The following is a 19018-nucleotide window of genomic DNA, read 5'->3' as shown; positions in this document are numbered from 1 at the left end:
TATAGTTTAGAGCTGTTATATCGGCACAAAAAGGAAAGAAAATTCACTCTCTTGCATGATATAAATCTGCTTCACTGAGAGCCGATTGCACATCATAGCTGCGTATCCAGGTGCGCGATCCTGCATTGAGCGTTGGCCTCAGCGTAACTGGCAAAACGAACGAGTGGAGCGCAGCAAAGGTTGAAAGACCATAGAAAAGCCGGTGATAGCGAACAGAGGCCGAAGAGGGAAGTGGAGGAGGAAGGTTCAGTGGAAGCACGAGGAGCAAAGCGGAGTACCGCACGAGACGTGTTCCACCACCCAGGGATGAAAAAAGAGTGAACGCAAAGTGCAGCGGAGGATGAAAGAGTGATAGCGAAGACAGCGCGAGAAAGAAAGCGGAGGAGGGAGTGTTGGGAGGCTAGTTGGTAAGACATAATTTAGGAACTCAAACTGCGCTTTAATCAGTCATTATGTTCTCATTGCTCTTTCGTGCATGCAATAGGAGAAAGTGATAATATTGCCATCGTGCTTGCCCTTGCAAAGAGAAGTTTGTGAAGAGGCTTCTACTACCCGAGTGAGATTACACGGAATGAAGCAGGCACACTGGAGAATTGGAATGTGTGTCCCAGGGGAGTTAAGTTTTTTAGTCAAATTGGTGATTCGGGCAAGTTGCTTATGCATTTCCATACGCATTATGCATGGTTTTTGTCTTGTGCTAGAAGACGTGGACAAGGATGGGCTATAGGACACACGAAGTGCTTCATCTTCGTACTCCCTTTCTCTGTTCGCGTCTTCTAGCGCAAAAAGCATTTAAAAATGTGTAAGGTTTTCAGGCATTTTAAGCTCAAGTGGGTTTCAGAGACAAAGGAAATGGGCAGGGTGTCAGGTGGAGAACGAGAGGGAATGATTTAGTTGGCTAAGTAATTATAGTGGTCTTGAACATGTTCCTGGATCGACTGGACTCGGACAGAGAATTGGGAAGACCTGTGCAGTATGTTCTTATTACACTGCTTTGCCACCTTACCTGAGCTGCTTCACAGCATTGGTCAAAGCACTGACAGATTTTACAGTAAAAGGATCACATATGTATGGCATCAGTGACACTCACCTCTATTATGAACTGTCGGCATGCTCCACAAGGCATTGTAAGATCATTCATGTTCCTAAATGAAAGACATCACTGAGCACACACCAAGATTTTGACACACATGAAAGTTTTCCTAGTTGCACATTGTGTATAGCAACTTCTGTGATCGTTCAGCCATTATACATGCCATTAAATCTGCTCGCCACCCTTAGCATACAAAAAGGTTTTTCTCTAACTAGAAATGCTATATTGTTTGCTATAAATTCAGTTCTTATTGAAGTTGCACTAACTTCAAATAATATCACCACCCTTAGCATACAAAAATGTTTTTCTCTAACTAAATGTGCTATATTATTTGCTATAAATTCAGTTTTTATTGAAGTTGCACTAACTTCAAATAATATCACCACCCTTAGCATACAAAAATGTTTTTCTCTAACTAAATGTGCTATATTATTTGCTATAAATTCAGTTTTTATTGAAGTTGCACTAACTTCAAATAATATATATATTTTTTCATTTATTTTAACAAATGGCAGACAATAATCACAAAAATTTATCAGCCAATTTTCAGTGTAGCGGTGTTGATGAGCGAGCATTTCAACTGCCACTAGTAAATGTTGCAAGCTGCTCACATTAAACACCTTCAAGAAAAATATGCATGAATAACAGCCCTGCTGCTTAAAACTTGACCCTGCAAATTTTTATAACTCTCATGGACTTTTGACTGCTTTTCAAACAAAGCAATTGAAGCTATTCTCACAAGAGCCACTTGCAGTTGGGAGAAAAAATGAAAGAGGTTTTGTGCGATCAAGCAAAAAAATGGAGAAGCACTTACGATGCAACAGCTATTGCTTTGAAGGTCCTGTGACCTTCTGACACTGCTTTTACTAGCGCTGTTCTTTCTGCACATATAGTCAGCCCATAGCTTGCATTCTCCACATTGCATCCTGCACCAAGCAAGAAAAACAGCCTACAAATTTCCGTAAGGCTAGTCGGAGCCGTATAAAACATCAACAGTGCCATATGAGAGTGCACGTCATTGTGTTGGATCCACTGGCATGTGGGTGCGCTGTTGATCGGGATGTGCAATTTGTCCCTTCTCTGGGTCACACTGGACTACTAAAACAGCAGTTCATTTGCCAGTTTCTTTGCAGAAGACTGGAGCCATGGCCCACTAGTCACTATATCACAGCAAATATAGGATCTTTCATGGAGCACATCTAAATAATAATAATAATAATATTTGGGGTTTTACGTGCCAAAACCACTTTCTGATTATGAGGCACGCCGTAGTGGAGGACTCCGGAAATTTTGACCACCTGGGGTTCTTTAACGTGCACCTAAATCTAAGCACACGGGTGTTTTCGCATTTCGCCCCCATCGAAATGCGGCCGCCGTGGCCGGGATTCGATCCCGCGACCTCGTGCTCAGCAGCCCAACACCATAGCCACACATCTAAATAGAGCATACTAATTCACTTCACTTTATTACCTTAAAGGCCCCCATGGTTGGGGGTGTTACATAAGGGGTTGATTACATGTGTAAATCATATAATAAACAAAGAAAACACGTAATGAACATAAATTATTCGCTGTTAAATATATTATCTATACAATTCAGAAATTTAGATGTACAGGTGATTGCGGCGATGTCGTGTGGAAGGCCGTTCCAGTCCGGGGCTGAGCGCGGAAAGAATGAAGATGCGAATGTAGCAGTGTGCGTACGAGGCCGTGCAACTTGAAGGGGATGACCAATGCGGGGGGAAATACGTGCCGGCGGATTCATGTAGGGCGGATGACGAAGTGAGCTGTAATAAAGTTTATGAAACAAGCACATACTAGTAATACGACGTCTACAAGCTAGAGATGTTAAACCTGCCTCTGCTTTTAATGATGATATACTAACATTATATGAATAGCACGAATATATGAATCTTGTGGCTCGACTTTGTACTGATTCTATGGAAATTGTTAGATAATTTTGGTTAGGGCTCCAAATAGCAGAGGCATATTCTAATTTAGGATGGACAAGTAATTTGTAGGCAAGTAATTTTAGGTTTTGTGGGGCATGTCGTAGATGACGTTTTAAGAATCCAAGGGTTCTGTTAGCGGATGATATGATTTTTGTGATATATGCGTTCCAGGTTAGATCATTGGACAATGTTACACCAAGGTATTTATAAGGGTGAGTTAATTCTACCGTCACGTGCGAGATTTTGTATGAGAAGAGGAGAGGATTACGTTTTCGGTTAAAAGACACGAGTTTACATTTATTAGGGTTTAGTTCCATGAGCCATTGGTTACACCAGTCCTGTACGCTGTTTAAGTCATTCTGGAGGGCGAGCTGATCAGAGGTGTTATTGATTGTGATAGATGACACAGTCGTCGGCAAAAATACGGATGTTATTACAGTTACAAGAGACATGCGTTGGTAGGCCATTAATGTATATTAAAAGTAATAGCGGGCCAAGGACTGATCCTTGCGGGACACCTGATGTTACGGGAAGAGGACTAGAGGCTTGATTATTAACGTAAACATACTGGGTGCGGTTAGCAAGGAATTCACTTATCCACTGTAAAATGTTAGGATGAAGGTTTAACCATGAAAGTTTTAGTAGCAAGCGCTTGTGGGGTACTTTGTCAAACGCTTTCGCGAAGTCCAAGAATATTGCATCAGTTTGAAGGTTACAGTCAAGGTTCACATGCAGGTCATGGATGAAAATAGCCAACTGTGTATCACAGGATAGGTTTTTACGGAAGCCATGTTGAGCAGGATGAAAAAAATTAATAGAGTCAAGAAAGTTCATCATGTGGGAATAAATGACATGTTCCATTATTTTGCACAGCACACTTGTTAAAGAGATGGGGCGGTAGTTAAGGGGTGATTCTTTGTTGCCCGATTTAAAGACCGGAACAACCTTCCCCACCTTCCAATCGCTGGGAATGCTACCTGTGGAAAGTGATTGTGCAAAAAGTTTTGATAAATACGGTGCGAAAGCATGGCCAGTATTTTTGAGGAACTTGGGGGTGATTTCATCAGCACCCGCTGAAGATGACATCTTGATATTTTCTATAATACATATAATGCCATGCGCAGAAAACATAATTGAAGGCATAGGTAAACTTAGGTTTGTAGTTGTGGTAGAAAGTGGCATATCAGTTTCGTGTGTGAAGACGAATGAGAAAGCGGTGTTAAAAATATTAGCACAGTCAATGTCACTGGTCATCTCGCCAAGTGGGTTAGCTAGTGTGATGATCGGAGCCTGTTGAGGATTTAGTACTTTCCAGAACTTCCTTGGGTTATTTGTTAGTATCTTGGGGAGGTCAGTTTGGAAAAAATCGCGTTTGGCATTACGTATAGATTGCAGGTATGTTGATTCGGCTGTGTAATATTTGTTCCAGGTGCATGCGCTTGGGTTGCGTTTTGCTGCACGAAAAAGTCTATTCTTTTTGTTCTCGAGTGTCTTCAAGAGCTTTGAAAACCATGGTTTGTTGTGACTGGCAGGAAATGTGATGGTGGGAATAAACTTTGCGGTGAGTTCGGCAATTTTAGTTTTGAAAGTAAGCCAATTATCCTCCAGTGATCGATCATCGAAACCCGTCGCAAAGCTTGGAAATGACGCCGTCAGGTGATTATTAATTTCTTCGTAATTCCCTCTGTCATAGAGGCGAATTGTTTTGCGGAAAGTTTGACGCGATTCAGGGGTGACGGTGAAAGTAGCGTGTAAAACTTTGTGGTCACTGATTTCGCGGAGGTAAGTAAGCGATGATAAACTTTCTGGGTGATTAGTTAGAATAAGGTCCAAAATGTTGGAGGATTCATGTGTGACTCGTGTGGGTTCAGTTACTAACTGGGTGAGATTGAAATTCAAACAAACGTCAACAAAGTTGATTATTTCGGTGTTGCCTGTTGGTGCTAGGTTCAGCCAGTCAATGGAGGGGTAATTAAAATCGCAAAAAAAAAATAATGCGCACGTTGCGATATTTGCCAGTTGTTTGATTCAGACTATCGTTTAACTGTGAAGAAAATATTGGATTACCGGAGGGGGGTCTGTAGCAGACGCCTAGTATGACGATTTGTTGCCTTTTCTAAATGCCACTGCAGCTGAACATTCTACACAACTTTGGCAAAAGCACAAACACATACCTGTAGAAATCCAAAAGAGTGACTGACCAGTCCAGGCTGAGAATGACAAGTTGAATGACTAATCCTACTTATTGAAACAAATTTGGTCTTGCTGTGTTCTGTTTCTTGTTGAAATTCTTTGGTCTCAATGGTTGTCTATCTTTAAACCTAAAATCTCCCAAAAAATCATGTACATGTGACGCCTGTGACAAAAAAAGGATGTTCCACATCTGCCGTCAAGGCCGTGAGGTGTGGCGCTTGGCTAACACTCCCAGGTTTAGTTCTAGTAGATAAAACATAAATACCCTAGAAAGTGGATGGAAAAAAGGCGTCGCAGTAGCTTAATTGGTAATGTAATAATAATATTTGGGGTTTTACGTGCCAAAACCACTTTCTGATTATGAGGCACGCCGTAGTGGAGGACTCCGAAAATTTTGACCACCTGGGGTTCTTTAACGTGCACCTAAATCTAAGCACACGGGTGTTTTCGCATTTTGCCCCCATCGAAATGCGGCCGCCGTGGCCGGGATTCGATCCCGCGTAGCTTAATTGGTAAGAGTATCGCACGCGTAATGCGAGAACGTGTGTTCGTACACCATTTGCGGCCATTTGTTCTATTGCGACAACAGTTATATGGACAGCCCAGGTGCATTTCCGCCGTCAGCGTCGCCGTGAAGTTGCATATAAAATCCAAGGGCGATAAAGTCGTCACCGCACGCCATATGCTCAATGTGTGAGTGAAAGCGTGCGAGGGTGAGCCGGCAATCGCGGCTCAATCTATTGCGCCGCCTTCCATTGCACGCAGGGCTTTGAGGGAGGATAGAGAAGGGTGCGCATTCTACTCCGGGCGGCCCGAGCGGCAGCGCGCATCCGGCCAGGCCATTGTGTCTTGAAAGCCATCTGCGACGGGCACAGACTCCGTGCTGCGCTGTGTTTTCGCGAATTAGTTCAGCTTGATGGGAGCGGCTCCGCAAAGGTCAATTCACTCACTGCTGCTGCCGCATTTCCTCACTGCAGCGTTTTGACAGCAAGTTTCCGCGGTCATCGAGTGAGATGTGTTCATGTTGGCTTGTGCGCACGACACCATGCTTGTTAATTTGGTTAGTATGCCTATGTTTACAAGTTTATACGGCCGATAAATCTATTCTTATTTCTTATAGCTAGCTGTCCACTAATTTGCTATCGCAATCGATGCTTCGCATTTCGGGTGAAACTGCGACTTTTGTTTCGTCCACTTTTATTTCATTAATCATTTCCTTAATTCAGTTAATAAGTACATGTAATTTCTCATATACTATTTATCGTGTCCGTTGGCTTCTTACAATATGACACAAAAATCAGGCCTTTGAATTCCTTTCTTCTCATACCATTATATATATATATATATATATATATATATATATATATATATATATATATATATATATATATATATATATATATATATATATATATATATATATATATATATAGACACACACACACGCACACTGCACGACTGGCCACTCAAGGCACGTTGTGTGTATTCGCGGGCTTTCACGCTCGCAGTGATGGAAGTGCTGCGCCAAACTGCACCGTGAAGGAAATCCTGCTACATGCTGCACAAAATTGTCGTTAATTGCACGTATTGCGCCAGGCCTGCGCCGACCTGCACCTGCTTCGAATTGGGAATAGATATATTGCGCGCACGAGAAGGCACCGCGCATCAAGCCAGCGTTATTCACGACTCGCTCTCGCACACTTTCCATCACAGCTACAGCATACACACCTAACCACGTTTGCAATCAATGTATTCTATAGTATTCCAGGCCCTATAGTGCCATCGCGTAGGGTTCTGCCCACATTCGCCGCCTCCGCTTGCGCTTTTTCTTAGGGGGGGGGGAGGGGCGTGCCAAACCACAATTTGATTATGAGGCACGCAGTAGTGTGGAACTCCATATTAATTTTGACTACCTGAGCTTCTTTTATGTGCACCTAATGCACATTCTTGCATTTTGCCCCCATCGAAATACGGCCAAAAGAGTCAGTATAGGCCTATGTCACTGACCACCGCAATGACGACGGCGCCTACTACCTGGCCGCAGCTTGTCATAGCGCTCTTATTTCTGACAACACGATTAATGTGGGCTTAAATGATCTGGTTTGGTCGGTGCGAATAGCAAACGAAACAAAATACTTGCAAGCCACCCAAGACGCCTTACTGATAGGTGTTTGCGAGACGAAACGCTGTCGGATCATTGCTGGCGATAACGCCAGTAATTTAGTACCAGGTGCTGCTTTACAAAACAATCGTGCATTTGGTCTAATGTTGTTCTATTAAGTATTACTCCATGTGAAAAACAAACTGTACATAGCAGATTTCTATATATGGCGCCGTGAGCGGCAATAGAAGCGATCGCCTTGGCTGGGTGATATGGGACCGGTGACGTGTACTGGCTCTATATGGCAATGCCAGTTGTGTATAGGCCCATGCAATATGTACATTTTATTTTGCGTGCAGAAATCCATTAACACATATAGACGCATTGATAACATACACACTGCAATTCACGTAGCTGTGGCCGTGCTGCATATACACTGCAGGTGGCTCAATTCCTTGAGGTGGAAATAAATTTATGAGATCCTTAATGGAAATGCAGAATTAACTGTGAATTAGGATTAAGCCTGTGCTTATCTTCATCTTCTTATATAACAACAATAAAATGGAACAGCAAGTTGAACAAAAATACTTGCATCTTGGTATAACACATATTGAATGCAATGTTTCAGAAAGTACTAACTTATACAGAGCTTCCTCTTTGCACCAGTTAGTAGGTTAGTGCTCTAAAGCATTCTTTTCTTGTTCCAAACAGCAACTTTTTCTGCTCCGAAATCATATATTTCTGCTCCCCCCAAACTGCGATTTTTTCCGCTCCGAAGGCTGCTTCCATCACTGTGCTTGGAAAAACACTTATATAGCATGTATTGAGCAACAGAAAGCTGTATCAGGAGTTTTTCATGTTGCTCTCAATTTTCTCATAACTATATTTTAGAAGTTAATTAAGAGTAGTTATGTAATTAGGCGGAATGCAATATATTCACCAATGATTGTGATACTCCCTAATGTGAAATTTGAGCGCAGCTGTGACCGTGTTTTCATTTGGCACGAACAATCTCTCGTGCGGCATGCTGCAAACGAGTGGCGTGTGGCGCGACTGCCGCGCTAATCGGGAGAACACGAGGCAGCATGGGTGACATGTGGGCGCGATTCGGAGCAGTCGCCGCAGACAGACCTCTGCTCATCCAGCACTTTGTTTTAACATGCTCGCCGCATGCCTTACCGATGGCGTAATCTGTGAACAAACCATGGAGGAAGAAAAAAAAAACTAGGAGGGAGTGCCACATGATTCTACTAGCCTTGGCAAGCCAACCTCCTCTGAAGCCGCCCCTCCCACTCGCAGGGGCCTTGTGCGCGGTGCTGTTTGGGTAGGAATAGGCGCACATTGTTGCCGGACCATTCGTGTTTATTTGGCACGTGGCACGTTCTTCGCTTCAAATGCGCTGCCTTGAAACGTGGAGAAAGACTGCCGAGTCAGAGCCATGGCAGCATAATTTTCAAACCGTCACTTGCGCTTACCACTGCAGTTAGTTGGCACTCTCACCTTGAACATAGTCTTGAGTATGCCAGCCCGAGCATGGTCTATTGTTTTGTCAAATCAGCTGTTGCGTACCTGAAACTCCGGTGCATATTTTTTTGCTAATTTTTGTTCCGCTGCTTAGCATCTATATAGGATGAGACAAGATCTTTCGCAAGATAGCTATTTGTCGCGCGTTTGCTTAGTAAAAGGTTGTGTTGTGCGTCTTTCATTGTGAAATAAATAGCATTACCCTGCACTCTAAACACCAAAGTCGTCGCCTTTCCTTGAGATTTATGTGCACTATTTTGTAAGATTGTGTAGTGCGACATCGTTACGCTGTTGAGATGTGCCTATTGAGTACTCACCAGTCTGTTGAGACGCAGAAGGCATTGAGTGGAATGACAGCATCGACTGGGATCGTCTGTCATAACAGTGTGCCTCAAATATGGTTGGGGTACCCGGCTCACCATTCCATCATTGGGCACAAGATGGGACAATTTTTTTTCACTTGGAAAAGCAGTCGCTGTGGACCCTGGACGCTCAGTTCAGGGCCTGCACATAGTTGCAGGGGCGAAATACATGATATTGTTTCTCAGAAGATGGCCCCAAACACGACGAATCACAGTGGGAAGGGCGGCTTGGTTGCCTTCACATGTTTGCAGGGCGAAAGATTTCCTCACTTCCCTGAAACCGGCCCGAAACGTGACCAGTCATCCTTTATGTGGTAGTAGCAAGTTGTTCGGCATAATGCCGACGCCTTCGTTCACTACTGCATTGGCACCTGTCTGCTGCTTGCTTAAGCGGCGAGCCACATGGTGGTTCAGTGCTTTACCTGACTGACATAACACAGACTCGACTGCTTCTCACACTTGATTTCCTTCATTCAACCTCAGCATGCATTTGTCACGCTGACTATGTGCGCATATTCCAAAACCCCCGCAGCAGACGCTACCAGAGCGAGCTGACTAAAGCTACCGCTTGCCTGTCACACGAGGGCCTATTTCCCATCATCCCATTCCTCTAAATTTTTTATGAGTGGGCTTCAAGATCGTCACGTGACCTTCCCTCCTAGTATTTTCCTTCCACCATGGAACAAAAGACACGCGCTACTGTGGCGTTGTCTGGGTTCGATCGTCGCTGCAGAAAGCCACACCGCTGGCCACTGCAGCAGTCACGGGACAGCATGAAAATCTCGCCTCCTCTCTGTAGGTGCGAGATGTCGCGTGCAACCATGTTGGCGTGCTCTGTCCTGTTGCGGCGTCACCGTGTTCCAAAGTGAAGGAGAATGAGGTGCTGGGTGTCGCCTCCGTGTCCTTGTGTTCAGGGTCCGTCTTGCCGTACAGAATTGGATATGACGCACTCTCCCCAAGAAACTTTCCATCAGGACATCTCGGTTTAGACTCATGTTATAGAAAGCAATCTCAAACCATGACAATAGAAACAAGCGCGAGCAAGAGCTGACACAAGCAGACGAAATATGAAACAAGCAGTCCGGCTGAGACCAGATATGAGTACGTATTGAGCGCTCGGCCGGGTCCACATAACACCAATTTACCGCATGCACATCACTGAAGGGGCCGCCCTCATTGGTCTCCAACGTTCACGGCTCACATCTTTCATCTCACGCTCCGCATTCACTCATTCATCATTCACTGTTGTGCTCGTTCGCTAGCTTACATAGAGGCCGGCGCTTGCCGCAGGAGTGGGCACCTAGGAGCTGCACTCCAAAAATAATCTATCTCCAAGCGATGGCAAACATTACCTAGGTTTCGTATAGCTACGTGGCATTTGCATATTTTTAAATCTTGATGCATGATAGTTGGCGCCTGGCATGGGTATGCCGAGAAGGGAGGACGAACAGCGCACAGCAGCAGCCAGGTTCCACACAAGCCCGCTGTCAGGGTAGCCGTCACAAGGGTGCGCAGTGGAGACATGAGGCAGCAGGCTTGAGTTCCTTGGTGGCCAGGCTCCACATTGTGTCCGAGGACCCGCCGATTTTCGACAGGTGGCACACAGGCCTCATTCCGTCGTCTGTGCCGCCGTACATGCTGACCATCGAAGTCTGCGGGTGCCCCATTTCCATGGAGCTGGATACGGGGGCCAGTGTGTCGGTCACGGCCAGGAAACTGTTCAAGCGTACTGTCCCCAGCATGTCTGTCGAGCCTTCGGGCATGATGCTGCGCAGCTACCCCAGGCAGCTCGCCCAAGTCCAGGGTCAGGCCTAGGTCAGCATTTTCTTTGGCAATAGGGAGGCAATACTCATAACCAAGGGGTCTTTGCCGACGCTGCTGGGCCGAAACTGGATTCACGCACTGGGCATTTGTCTGCCGGAGTGCCAGGAAGCCAGCCAACATGTGGTGAAACACGTGCCCAGCCTCCCGACCGAGTGCAAGTCCATGTTCCAGCCAGGGGTGGGCACATTCGCCGGCATGACAGTTGGCATTATGTACCTGAAAGAGCCCGGCCTCGGCTTTTCAAGCCTTGCTCACTGCCGTTCGCCCTGAAGGACGGGGTCACCCAAAAGCTGCAACGGCTACTGCGAAAGGGCATTGTGGTGCCAGTCAAGACGTCTGAATGGGCCGCTCCAGTCGTACCAGTCCTCAAGCGAGACGACAGTGTTAGGATTTGCGGGTATTTCAAGGTTACTATCAACCCCGTCGCTACTGTTGAGAAGTACCCGCTGCCCCGGATTGAAGACCTCTGGTCAGCATTGTCCGGTGGACAGAAGTTCGCGAAGCTCAACGTCAGAGACGCTTACCAGTAGCTGGCGCTCCAGGATGCCTTCTGGAAGTATGTCACAATATCGACAACTTTGGGCCTCTTCCAGTACATGCACTTACTGTTTGGTGTGGCCTCAGCCCCAGCCATTTTTCAGAAGGAGATGGACAACCTCTTCAGGGGCATGAGGCACGTAACGGTGTACTTGGACGACATCCTGGTTACCGGCACCGACGACAGGGACCACGTACAGAACCTGCACAATGTCCTGACACAACTGCAGGACGCCAGTCTCAAGCTCAACTGGAAAAGTGAGTTTTCCTAGCCCCCAATGTTGAGTACCTGGGACATGTTATTTCCCAGGCCGGCCTAGCCCCGGCCCCCTGCAAAGTTGATGCTGTGCTCAAGGCGCCCAAGCCCCAGAACAAGAAGGAGCTTCAGAAGAGCTACCTCGCCCTCATCAACTTCTACAGGAGTTTCCTGCCAACCTGTCAGAGCATCTACAGCAGCTCCATCTTCTGCTTCGAGATGGTCAGCAGTTGGTCTGGAAGGAGGAGCAGGACATGGCTTTCCATGACAGCAAGGAGCTAATCACCAAGGCTCCAGTGCTGGTACACTTAGATCCAGCCAAGCCTGTTGTCCTGACCGTAGATGCATCGCCATACGGTGTGGGAGCCATTCTAGTGCACCGGTACAAGAATGGCCAGCAGCGCCTTGTGTCGTTTGCTTCTCTTCGGCTTCAGGCTGCAGAGCAACACTACAGCCAGCTGAACAAGGAAGGCCTGGCCCTCATGTTCAGGGTCGAACGCTTCCACCAGTACCTGTGGGACCGGAAGTTCAAGGCGGTCACTGACCACAAGCCGCTGTTGGGGCTGCTGGGGCCTGACAAGGAAGTTCCCGTGCAGGCATCACATCAAGTGGTACGCTGGGCCTTGAGGCTGGCAGCTTAGAGTTACCAGCTGGTTTGCCATCGGGGAAAGAACCTGGGACCTGTTGATGCCCTGAGCCGCCTGCCCCTGCCAGAGGTGCCTGCTGCTGTTCCAGAACCTGCTGAAGTGTTGATGCTGGAGCACACGCACCCAGAGGTACTCTCCAGATCTGCCGTATCGCAAACGACCAGTCGGGACCGGTCCCGGCTGGTCAGGAAATTCTGGACAGGAAAGTAGCGAGCGCAGTGTTTTCAAGAAAGGAAACGCAAGCAAGGCAGATGACGATTATTGTTGTGTGGCAAATATACACCCCAAAGGGTATACATTTGTTTAAGAGTGTACACTCTAAAAACAATTGCACCCTTTGGGATGTATATTTGCCACACAGCGATAATCGTCATCTGTCTTGCTTGCGTTTCGTTTCTTGAAAACACTGTGCTCGTTACTTTCCTGCCGATAAAGCTGTCATGCTGATAATGCGCATGCCGTTCGTAACTTGGAAGTACTGGGCTCGCAGCGTTAAAGAAAGGAAATGCGGGCAAGACATACAAAATGCTTGGGACTGCGTCTGACTTGAGACGTTTTATTTATTTTCTTCTTTCTTTTGTAGGCAACGTGAAGCGGTCTTTTGTGAAATGGTCCTGCATAAAAGCAGCTTCAGTGACTAGTAAACACAACCGCATAAACATGTGCAATGTTTAATAGCTGTGCTTTATCTGATACCTAGCAGAGGTCCGCGAGTCTTTGTGGCCAAAGCCTGCCTTAAAGATTTTATTGACTTGATATAGCGTCTTCAACTACTCTTTCTTCTGCTCTGGATAGTATGAATAGGTAAAGAAAAATGTGTTGTCATATTACAGTCTGCAGTGTGTGAATAATTACTTTGCAAGTCTGCTATCTTGATGCGATTGGTGCAGTGAAAATGACCTGTCGTTAGTCTTAATAGCTTGTTGCCTTTTCAGTTGCTTTTAATTCAGCCCCCTAAGGCTCCAAGAACCAGCACTCTTGCCCTGCTGCCAGCAGCCATTGGCCATTCATTCCCTTCTACGAAATAAATTTGATCTAGAAGCTCGTGCCAATGAATCTTTTTCTACATGCAGATTTGCTGCTATGAAGCGCCTGTTTATTCTGCGATATGAATGAATCGTAAAAATAAGCTTTGCATAAAATGTGCTCATGTGAACATTCCAAATGCGTCTAAATCCACATGTCTGCATCACATGTATAGAAAACGTGCAGCTGCTTTGAACGACAGTTAGTGAATAATGACATTCTGTTAACGACCACTGACATAACTGCAGGCACGATAGTTCTCTTGGCGATGAGCATTAATCAGCTGGTTTCGGCAGCAAAAATGCGCTAACATCATTGTTCACCTTACAAGCGTGAAGTTTTCTTCTAACACCTGTTAAAACATTTCTTGCCTTCGGGCCTTGGCGAGAAAATTTCATATGCATGCTGAAAAGCATTGCACCACAATGCGCATATGCGCGCAAATTTTTTAGCTGTTCGAGCCACGAGTGTAGATTTTATTTCGGTGGAGGAGGGTCTTACCACCCTATATGTACTTTTGTGCATGTGTTTGTATAGGTGCGTGTATATATGTACATGCAAACTAAATATTTCATTTCATTTATTATCACCTTGAAGGCTGGAAGGCATTACACACTTACGCATGACACATTTCGGAGGGGGGGGGTTGCAACCCTACCCCCCTCTGGCTACGCCAATGGTTCGAGCATAGCCTGCATTAAAAAAGTGTCATCTTGCATAGCGCTTAGGAACAACTGCCGCATGTAGCTCACTGCCAGCAGGGAAAAAAGCAAATGGAAAACAGCGTGGCATTTGCCTCCTGCGCACGCGAGGAGTCGCTTCACTGCATAGCTCGAACATAATGGTGAACCTTTGCGCAATTCTGCTTCCTGCAAGAGCGTATACAGGAGCACTAAACAGGATACACAGGATGAGGTCCCTGAATAACACTAAAAGGTAGCGACCTGCTTTTATCTTGCCACCGCTGCTGCGAGGAGCATGCGAGGAGGCAGGAGAGAAGATCTGCATCTCCCAGTTGGTTGAGCGTCGTCACATGTACTTTCTTTCCTTTCCATGCTTTCAACATCTCCTGTGGCATTGACAAACGCCTGCCCTGAGTCAAAAGAGATCAGGACCACTCACTTACTTACTTACCTTTCTCTCAAATTTTTCTTCTTTCCCACGTGTCAGCACGCTCACCACCATGACAGTTGGCCATCGAGTTTTCGAGGCGAGGCATGGGTAAGCTTATGCACCATGTGCTCTTCTCGGTACTCGTTCAGATTTGCTTTCCTGATTGCGCTGACGTCAACAGTTGTATGAAGCTATAGAGTGCGTAGGCTGCGTTCTGTCATATACTGCGCTAGAAACTTAACAAGTGTTATTGTTGTAGTACTGAGAGTTCGTAGCTTTGTCAGTCTACGCTTTTGTTAGGTGCTGCAAATATATTCTGCGAAAGCTTTCTCCGCTTCATCGTCTCGGCAGGATAAAGAGGTGCACGAGTTTGTTGGCTCATATTGACTTGGGACTGCGTAAAGAAAAGGGGCAAAGTGCTCATAGATGGAAACCATTTCTGTGTGTAACTTTTGTCCTTGCATACTCTTTGTTCACAAATGAAGTGCAGGTTCCACTGTGATGTTTTCACTTGAGAGCCAGCGGCACAACTTTGTCATGAAGGCATAGTACTAGTTTCACTACATAAAGAAATGCCAGCGATATGACGAAACGACGGGAATAGCTGAGATGCTCCTCGTTGATCGCGCACGTTTCTACATGACGCTCGAGTCATTCAGGTGAATATGTCACATGCCTTGCATTCGGTGATCACGGTACTAAGAAAATTAAATTATGAGGCTGCAAAAGCTGAACACATGGCAGTCGACTAGGTACACGCAGGTACACACGTACGCACTTCGAGAAGCGCAAATGTATCCGAGTTGTTGAATCGGCAGCTACATAGTGCTGCACACATGCAAGCGCATCACCTTTGGCGTACGTGTACTGGTGAAACCTTCATCGCAGCTCTTCCACGCTGGACAGTGTCTTTAGAAAGCGAAATAAAGAATCTGATGAATGCAATAGAAATAACTCGCAAAGCAGGTTGATCTGTGCAAGCCGCGATAGTATTGTTGCCTATGAGTACAATGCATGGCTGTGGACAACATAACACTCAGACAAAGCTCTGGCACATATATAAACGTCATGTATATTACGTATACATTATTGGCGAGACAAAGAATTCTGATTTTTGTGCTAGTACTCGACACTGAAAGAAATTTGTCCACCAAACTAGCCTCAAAAGCCTTCTACTGGAAGCAGGCAGCCCACCCGAAGCCACAAAAGCACACAGTTATGCACCGGAAAAGCACAAAAAACATATGCTTCTGCCAGTTTCATAGCGTTTCATCATCGCTCCTAGCACAGCAAACAATAATCAAGCCTGAACTCTTTCCCTACCACGGGGAAAATAGGTGTTTTTTATAGGTTACGTGAGATTTCCTTTTTTCGGAAGAAACTACTGCACTTTTCACACATAATGTTTCATTAACGAGATATATGCCGTAAAACAGACATAAATCGCCAGAATCAAGATTAACGAGAAGAAAAAGGGTTAACCGAGGGGTCCGATTTTTATTAGTCATAAGAAGCCAACAAACACTGACACCAAGGACAACATAGGGTAAATTACTTGTGCAAAAAACGATAAATTAATGGAAATGAAAGTGGATGAAAAAACAACTTGCCGCAGGTGGGGAACAAGTGGATGGGGAAATGGCGCCGCGGTAGCTCAATTGGTAGAGCATGCGAAGGTTGTGGCATCGTTCCCCACCTGCGGCAAGTTGTTTTTTCATCCACTTTCACTTCCATTACTTCATCACTTCTTTATTTCATTTATTAAGCATAAGTAATTTCCCCTATGTTGTCCTCGGTGTCAGTGTTTCTTGGCTTCTTACGATATCACAGAATCAAGATTGTGGGCTAAAATTGAACAAAGTTTGTAAACATACACTTGTATCTACTAAGAAAAATATGTAGCAAAAACTGTGAAACATACAAAATGTCTGATTGTCTAATAGGCACTATGTCCAAAAAATAATTTTTCATTGAACAGGTAGTCCACTAGAAAAATTTAACGGCAAGCACTAAAGTTGAGCGTGCCAGGCTGCGGCCGTGAATGTTCCGGGCTGGTTTGTGTCGTCGCTCTCAGAGTCAAAGTCTGACGAATAGGCATCGTCCCGAGATTCTGCTGCTCGATCCATTGATAAAATCAGCCACAGACGCAGCAGAATCGCGACATCTGCGGTCTTTCGAAGCATGTGCACCGCTCGGAGGCAGCCATTCTTGCGTCTACTTTTACAGTCATGAAACTTTGGGGCGCATTCAAAATTTACCATCTGGCGTGAAAAAATCGAACTACTTAGAAAACAAAAATGTAGTTCTCTTCCTTCACGTCCAATGGCACAGTGTGTCCGCGAGCCACAGAGAGGCTGTGCGAGGAGGAATGTTGCTACCTTTTAGTTTTATTCATGGACCTCCCCTTCTCCGAGCCTTCTTGCAGCTCGCTCTTTCTCTCGCTCACCCTCGCAGTTTGGTCGTTCGCTCGGAAGCTGCCCATATATTTACATGAGGTGAGACAATAAAATTGTTGTTAGGTGTTTGCGCATGATTGTTTACCTTATTTAAGGCTTCATTACTGTGTGCTAGTGCTAGGAGCGATGATGGGCCTCTATGAAACTGGTAGAAGCAGATGTTTTCTGTACTTTTTCGGCAAGTAACTGCACGCTTGTTATGTGGCTTCTGGTTGGCTACCTGCTTCCAGTTAGAAGGCCTTTTAGGCTAGTTTGGTGGACAATTCCTTTCAGTGTCGAGTACAAGCACAAAAATCAGAATTCTTTCTCTGAACAATATATGTAATGTACACGACATTTATGTACATGCCAGAGCATTTTTTGAGTGTTACATTGTCCACGGCCATGCATTGTACTCGTAGGCAAAAACACTGTCGCGGCTTGCACAAATCAACCCGTTTCGCGAGTTATTTCTGTTGCATTGATCAGATTCTTTATTTGGCTTTCTAAAGGCACTTGCCCGGCTTGAAAGAGCTGCGATGAAGGTTTCACTGGTACACGTCAAAGGCGATGCGCTTGCGTGTGTGCAGTACTATGTAGCTGACGATTCAACAACTCGGATGCATTTGTGCTTCTCGAAGTGCGTATACGTGTACGTGCATGTGCCCAGCTTATGTAGCTTCATAAGTTAATCATCTTAGTACCACAATGACCAAACGCAAGGCGGGTGACATATTCACCTGAATAACGCAAGCGTCATGTAGAAACATGCATGATCAACGCAGAGCATCTCAGCTATTCTCGTCGTTTCGTCATGTCGATGGCATCTCTTTATGCAGTGAAACTGGTACTACGCCTTTATGACAAAGTGGTGCCGCTGGCTCTCAAGCACAAACATCACAGTGGTACCTGTACTTCATTTGTGAAGAAAGCGTATGCAAGGACGAAAGTTACACACAGAAATGGTTTCCATCAATGAGCACTTTCCCCCTTTTCTTTACGCAGTCCCAAGTTAACATGGGCCAACAAACTTGTGCAACACTTTATCCTGCCGAGACGGCGAAGTGGAGAAAGCCTACTCACAATAGTCAGAATCACTTGCACTGGTAGTGAATAGCTTGTCCTCACAAAATATATTTGCAGCACCTAACAAAAGCATGGACTGACAAAGCTACGCACTCTCAGTACTACAACAATAACACATGTTAAATTTCTAGCACGATATATGACAGAACGCAGCCTATGCACTCTATAGCTTCATACACCTGTTGACGATAGCATGATCAGGAAAGCAAATCTGAACGAGCACTGTAGCATCGTCAAGAAAAGCCAACCCACAAGCAGCGCCCCCTATGCGCATTACAGAAGAATCCTGGTGCGACACTGGACTGAGTGGGAGAGGGCCACGGGAAGCGCGGTGCTCGACACGGTGTGGAATAAACGTTCCTTTGAGTTTTACTCGAGTCCAGTCTGCTTATCTGGAATAGAGATAACTCCCGCGCAGGGAGCAGACACTACAAACTGGCGACGAGGATCATTCAACTTCAAGAAGCCCACACGGCACCAGAAGAGGCCAAGAAACAAATCAGCGGACGCCAATCAAGAAAAAAAGTCACGCAAGATGGAAGCCATGCTGCCCGCCTTCCCGCCATTCGACCCGTACACGGACCCGACGTCGCTGACCCAGCGGTGGACGAAATGGCAAGCCCATTTTGACAACTTTCTACTAGCAGCAAACACACAGAATGCAGCCCACAAACGCGCTATGCTGCTACACTATGCAGGAGATGCGGTGCACGACATTTTTCTGGCGCTTCCGGATTGAGGCACGGACTATGAAACGGCAGTCGCGAAGCTGAACGCACATTTCGCACCAAGAAAGAACGCGGTCTACGAGAGGCATGTTTTTCGTCAAGCAAAACAAAGCTCCGAAGAAACAGTGGACCAATTTCAAGT

General features: G+C 45.7%; 1 protein-coding gene across 2 annotated transcripts in view; it reads right to left on the bottom strand.

The window, feature by feature from the left end:
• Positions 1 to 19018, bottom strand: part of LOC142575135 (cytidine deaminase-like) — a 36331-nt gene that overhangs the window by 3341 nt on the left and 13972 nt on the right. For both annotated transcript variants that reach the window (XM_075684165.1, XM_075684166.1), the window contains exons 3-4: positions 1908 to 2019; positions 1091 to 1145 (exon numbers count right to left, since the gene is read on the bottom strand). In XM_075684165.1, the coding sequence (XP_075540280.1) occupies positions 1091 to 1145; positions 1908 to 2019 (167 nt within the window). The remainder of the gene's footprint in view (positions 1 to 1090; positions 1146 to 1907; positions 2020 to 19018) is intronic.

The sequence above is a fragment of the Dermacentor variabilis genome, chromosome 3, assembly GCF_050947875.1.
Source record: "Dermacentor variabilis isolate Ectoservices chromosome 3, ASM5094787v1, whole genome shotgun sequence".
Classification (NCBI taxonomy): Eukaryota; Metazoa; Arthropoda; class Arachnida; order Ixodida; family Ixodidae; genus Dermacentor; species Dermacentor variabilis.
The sequence above is the reverse complement of the archived record's forward strand: the minus strand, read 5'-3'. Positions and strand labels throughout refer to the sequence as shown.